Source organism: Prinia subflava, chromosome 1 (genome assembly GCF_021018805.1).
Source record: "Prinia subflava isolate CZ2003 ecotype Zambia chromosome 1, Cam_Psub_1.2, whole genome shotgun sequence".
NCBI lineage: Eukaryota > Metazoa > Chordata > Aves > Passeriformes > Cisticolidae > Prinia > Prinia subflava.
Window position 1 is genome coordinate 60,686,273 of NC_086247.1, and position 6,589 is coordinate 60,692,861.

At 41.4% G+C, this 6,589-nt stretch overlaps 1 protein-coding gene across 1 annotated transcript in view; it reads left to right on the forward strand.

Moving 5' to 3' along the window:
* The window catches only part of SCGN (secretagogin, EF-hand calcium binding protein), a 28,463-nt gene extending 22,613 nt beyond the window's left edge, over positions 1-5,850 (forward strand). The window contains exons 10-11 of the mRNA XM_063397845.1: positions 810-878; positions 2,162-5,850. Of these exons, the coding sequence (XP_063253915.1) occupies positions 810-878; positions 2,162-2,290 (198 nt within the window). The 3' untranslated portion in view covers positions 2,291-5,850. The remainder of the gene's footprint in view (positions 1-809; positions 879-2,161) is intronic.
* The last annotated feature ends 739 nt before the right edge of the window (positions 5,851-6,589 follow it).

Genomic DNA, 6,589 nt, shown 5'->3' on the forward strand with positions numbered 1-6,589 from the left:
GACTTCTTCCTCCTGCTGGGTGCTGCTGGAGTCACTGGGGAGTGGCAGCTGTGCCCAAGCCCATGGCCCATGAGCCCAGGTGCCAGACTGGGAGGGGCAGAGTAGGGACAGAGAGAAGCAACACTCAGAGGTCTTGTTTCAAGAACCCATTTTGACTTTCTCCATTGCCACGGCCAGTGCGGCTGCCTTAGCAGTTTTCCTGCAGGAGATGCAAGGGAGGCAGAGGAGGTGGTGGCTCTAGTGCTCACAGTCTCTGGCAGTTCAGGACCTGCATCACCACCACATTGCAAAATAAACCCCCTTCAGATACCAAACCCGTGGCTGTTTAGGGAGTCTGGCTCAGGACAGACACAAGCATTGAACTGCCTGTTAGACATCAGCCATTCAGTGCCATTTCTGACAGTCACTCAACTCCCTCAGGGTGGTGGGAAATGTTGTTCCCATTTGGTAGGAAGAGATGGTTTGGGAAAAACAAAGGGATCTTAGATATTAGGAAGAACTTATTTACCCTGAGGGTAGTGAAGCACTGGAACAGGTTTGCCCAGAGAAGCTGTGGATTTCCCAACCTTGGAAGTGTTCAGGGTCAGGTTGGATGGGGTTTTGAGCAACCTGGGCTATTGGAAGGTGTCCTTGGACATGATGGAATGGTTGGAATTGGATGATTTTTAATGTTCCTTCCAACCCAAACAATTTCATGATTCTGTGAACTTTATGCTACAAAGCTTGGTGACCAGGTGGTGGTACTGACCAGTAAACGCTGTAGTGTTTTTGACTCACTGGGGAGTTTTGATGTTTATTCCTTCTTTCAGAGTAAAACAGGAGCACTTGAAGGCCCAGAAGTGGATGGGTTTGTCAAAGACATGATGGAACTGGTCAAGGTATCTTCATGGTTTTGTTTGTTAATGTTCTGTTTTTCTTAAAGATCAGCGCTTTTGGATAGGCTGTGTACACAGAGACACCAGTAAGAACATGGAGTCAAATTTTAGTTTGATCATCAGCAGAAGGGAATGTCACCATCTCAGTATACATGCTGTCGAGTATTTCACCACATCACAGAAATTCTGCCTCACAAATGGATACAGCTTCCCTCAGCAACTCTATTTTTTAAAGGTTCATTCTAGTTCATACTTTAAATTAGGCAGATACTACAGCATGACATGATATGGATTTCTTTCTTCTATTTTCCTTGTGGTTGTCACCAGAATGACCTCATGGTTCATTAGTTCATCTTAGGGCTACAACTGAAAATTACTTGAGGTCTATCTGTAATCAAGAATACTATACCCAGTGTGTCTCTTCAGCTCATTGGATTATCTTGAGTTTCCAGATGCAGTGTATGATAGAGCTTTTGACCCAAACAGAATCTGATTTTTAGCTTCCTCTGAGCCTGAGCTGTTGCATTTCCACACAGTGAGATGTCTGTGCTCCCATGTCCATTCAGGAGAGAGCAGACAACAGCAGCTGGGTGCTGATGGCTGTGTGTGCATGTTCTGGCCAGGTGGTGTGCAGGGAAGGGTGTGGGGGTGGGCAGCAGGATGGATTTGTGCTGTGTGTGAGTGTGTGTAAAGGAAGGAAATCTGTACTGTGCCTAAGGGCCTTCATCAGCATTGCCCTTGGACACTACAAGCTGTGCACGTGAATTTGATCCCCTCTTGAGAATGTGGGAAGCAGAGCAGGCAGTATAACATTAGGAGCATATTGAGACTGTGTAGCCTGTAAAATGTGTCTTCAACATGAACTTGATCCACAAAAGGTATTTTTATTTATTGCTGACTAGCCTGTAAAATAGCAGTACGCTGACAGAAATGCCACATTAGTCCTTGCACGGGAGGATTGAGAGAGGAAACCAGATGAAAGCCCAGGTCTGGTAGAGCAGGGATCTGCATTGCACAGCTTTGTGAAGTTTTGTTTTATATGGATCAGATAGTGATGGCCTTGATAGAGCACAGAACTCATGGCGCATTTCTATACAGTCACAGTTCCATGCACCTTCTGTTTTTTCAAGGCACCCTTTCCCCATCTTCTGTTTGTTTTCTCAGAGCATATGAGATGATGTGGGGCCTTTTGGTCACTCTTCCTTGGGTGGATTTCCCAGTTGCTACATGGTGGGGAAATCCAGAGCCATCTTCTCTCTCAGCACTGTTTTTCTCTTTGCCTGCAGCCCAGCATTAGCGGGGTGGACCTGGACAAGTTCCGCCAGATCCTGCTCAACCACTGCGATGTGAACAAGGATGGGAAAATTCAGAAATCTGAACTAGCTTTGTGCCTCGGGCTGAAAATTAACCCATAGCTGGGAAAGTGCTTGTGGTGTGTTTCCTTGAAAGATTTGCCTGCTGCTCCTTGTAGAAGTGTGTTCTGTGCTGCTGTGGGAGCGGGGGGCAGCTGAGGCACCGTGCTGTCAGGCTGGAAAGTGGGATTTGCATGGGAGCCTCCTCACTCCACCAGCTCCTTTGTGATGTTCACTTGCTGCTGCCTCTTGTGGATCCCCTTAGCAATGTCTCTGCCCACCAGCAGATGAGCTGCTCAGAAGAGAGGTTGCTGTTCTTCTGTCCTCATGAAACACTGCCCTACCCATTCTTGTAGGATAGGAACAAGCACCTCCTCAAAAGCATCCCCTCAGTGTTCTCAAAGTGCAGCTACTGTTCCTGATGGTCACTTTATATGTGTGAAGTTAGTACTTTGGTGAACATTGTGCCTTGTGCATTTAAAATATTGGATGGATGACAGTGTATTTGTGCAGAAATAAAATGGCTATTACAGAAATTCAGTAACATCAAAGTTTATGTGTTATGTACAGAAAGCCATCTGCCACAGGCTGGCAGACTGTACATAATAGCCTTTTATGTAACATGCATCAAACAGCAAGAGCTTTTGTGATGCCTATCACTTGTGGGGTTTAAATCTGCAATGGAACACAGTAGGTCTTTCCCATGGGGAAACCACAAAGACCATGTGTGGTTTGTGTGTCACCCTCACACATGTCACCCTCAGGATGAAACCACAAAGTAACATCACTTCTGGAGGACACTTCGCCTCTGACCCAAACTGAAATAACCTTCAAGCTTTCAATAAACTGGAAACCTGGAAGGACAGAAACCAAAGTTCCTACACATGCTTGAGGGTTTTTTCAGATCTGTTAGAGTTGGTAGATACTCGTAACCCTTATTGAACCTAAAACTTCCTATCACTCCTGTACCATGGGTACAGTCCCAGAGCCCAATGGCAAGAGCATAATTTCTGCCACATTTTCCTATTCCAAAGGCTCTGACTGAATATTCAGAAAGTTTCATGCCTACACTATCATGCTCATATAATTCTTTCTTCATTTCCCAAGAGAAAATTGGGAAGGAGGGCGAAAATTCCTCACATTTCACAATTTCTGTCTCCTATATATGACAGACCCACACTTGACACTACTAGGGTCTTTATGGTTATGTTTTCCACACCAGGAAACACAATGAAACATTCCCATTATACTCAATTTTGTAAAAATTGATCAGAAATTGCCTTCGGTCAACATAAATAGAGATGTAAACATGGATTACATAAAGCTCTTAAGAACATACACAATTTATGCTCATTTTCTATTTTCATTGATGATAATCTCACAGACCAAACAAGTGCTAAGTGCTTGTTTAACCCCAGCACAGAGCTTGGGCTTTAAATTCTAAACTGCTTTTTATCACCCTGGCAGCAACACAGATCACAAACACAATAACAGAGCTTTACAATGGTTCACAAAAACCATAAACAAGGAATCAGGCCTTAGCATTAACTCCTTAAGCCAGCAGGGGTGCAGTTTTACTCATGGATGCTCACACCCCTCTAAGGGAAGAGCTGTGGTCAGGAGTGCAGGACCACCAACAGAGAAACCCCCCATACTGCTGTTTACCAGACATGATTTATCACCATCTTTGAACAAACTTAGCAGGGTACAACAGCTGTTGTTTTATTGTACCTCAAATAGGATGTAGGATGTGACTGATCAGCATAAAGTGTTATGCCTTTAAGTACATTCTTCTGTTTTTCTCTCTTCCTTCAGTCTTTATATCATTCAAATTGTTATTATTCTTTTCTTAAACTACAATTTTTATTCCTTTGGATATGGGAGATATTTCTGTACCATTCCCTTAGATATATTTCCCCATATAAATGTAGGGTCTTTTTGCTCTTTGTATTTCCCAGTGATGGCAGGTCCATTTTGTTTCCCCTCTGTTTAACCCTACTCATATCAGTAGAACTTTTTCTTATCTATTGAAGTATAAATTGAAGCATATCCTGTCCTGCCTCACCAAAACTACAGCATCTGATATCCTAAAGGAACAATTAATTTTTGAAGACTTTATACAACCACAGCTCTCATTTCAAGAATTATAGAACATTTACTCTTTATTGAAACCCTATGCTTTTCACATCCTCTACAGCCAATAGTTTTTATTCAATGGACACTGAGTAGTAATGAATTTGAGATGTCAGTGTCACAGTGTATTTTGCTCCTTTTGTACAAGTCCGGGGTTTATTTTTTTTAATATTGATTTTGACAGAGGCTTCACACAACTAGTTTTTCTAGCTTTTAATAAGTGAATGCCTAGCCTCCAGTGAGTTTAAAACAGCATTTTACAAAACATTAGCAAGAAGTAATTTGTAATCATGGATTAAAAGGTTATATATAGAACTTAGAGAATGAGATTTCATGATACTTTTTAGTTAGTTAGTTTTCCATTCCCACAAGGGTTTGTGTTTTTTTATTGTGTCCCGGCCAGAAACCAGAGAGCAGGAAAACAGACATACATGCTGTCCTGTTTGCAAGGACCATAAGGGAGAGCTATATCCCAGTGGGACTACTGCCTCAGTGAGCTGCAGATCCCCTCTAAACAAAACAAAATGTCAGGTGCAATGGGATTTGAGCCCACATTACAAAGGTCAGTGAGGGAATCACTAGTGAGACATCATTTTATAAACTTGTAGCCTCTGAAAGTCAACATTAAGGCAGGAAACAGGCATCTTGAGTCTTCTTGCAGAGAAGACCCGTTCCTTGCAGAGCTTTTTTTGGTTTTTTATGTTTTGTTTTTGTGGGCTTTTTGTTGTTGTTGGTGGTGTTTTTTGGTTGGTTGGTTTTGTTTCTGTTTTGATTTTGTTTGTCATTTGTTTGTTTTTAATTATTATTTTCACTTCAATAATAAATGATCTACTAGGTCCTTTGGTCTCAGGGTCTGGTAGTATCAACCTTTTAGTTTCCTGTAGATATAAAGCTGGGCAATGCATCTGATAAAGTATAGCTGTTTTCCATTTTCCAGATTTGAAGGGTATTTCTATGTACTTCTATGTACAAAACACAAGATTGTAATTCACATTTGAAGGGTTACACAAAAAATACTTGTTTTGCATTAGATATATGAAAACAGTAACAATTTTTTTGGTTATTGCTCGCTTTTTAGGAGGCTGGATCATGGTAACTAGTATTTGAAAGCAGAAAGTGAACAAAAATCTTTGCAAATATAGTTTTCCCTAGATATTTTCATGTTTTTCTTTAGAAAACTGGAGTTAAGGGATTCACAGTTTCCTGTCTCTTCATAGTATACAAATCTATTGAAATAAACTTAATTGGCTCATCATACTTCATAGACGTATTTCCAAAGCACATTTAGCAGCCACAGGTGTAGTGGTCAGTATGCACAGTGCTCCCAAATGTGCATTTTTATGCTTGGTTTTCTTCCTTTGCTTGTTTAACTGGCAAACTCCTGGATATGGAAATCAGTGTGTGAATTTCCTGAGAACAAAGCTGTTCCTTTGCTTCCCTTTTCCCTCTGAGTTGAATGAGATCATGCCCTGTTCTCCTGTCATGCTCCCTGTTTGTCTTGGCCCTTCTCATTTTTGGTACTTGACATGGCTTTTATCTGGATGACTTGACATGACACCTTTGCTCAGGAGAAGCTGGCTCTGACAGCTTCAACTGATTGTGTAGAACTGATACCTATGAAAAATTAACATTTTTAGGACTTTTAAAGTCAAATCCATCCCTTGTTTAACTTCATTGGTTCTACTGGAAATGAAGGTCTCTTTTCTTCCATCATTTTGAAACTCAACACAACCTTTGCTTGTCCCAAACCATCATCATGGGGACCTGCCACTGCAGGCCCCTGTTTTCCTGAGTCAGCCTCACAACCTCAAACGGTTCACATGCCAGTTGTCGCTTGGTCTGTGCAATTTTTTCCCCAAGATAATGAACCCGTGAATACATGCTCATCTCATTCCCCAGTCTGAACACACTCCAGCAATCTCACATCACTGCCATACAAATTGGAAACGAACAAGGTGTTTAGGAATTGTAGTATTTAAATTTCATCAGTGCTTTATTTTCAGATTTTCAAAAAATAATAATCTCTCTTTGTTCTCACAATTTTGCTTTAAATAAGAGATGTGAAGCTGCCTGCACATCTTACAAAAACTGCTCTTTATTCCAACTGAAAGCTTAGAATTGAGCATCAGTCCAAAAGAGCGGCTCAGAGCATAGGAAACCAGCACAGTATTTTGATTAATCTCCTTTTCTGTTTGTCTAGTAAGAGAATAGTGTCAATATTAAGGAAAA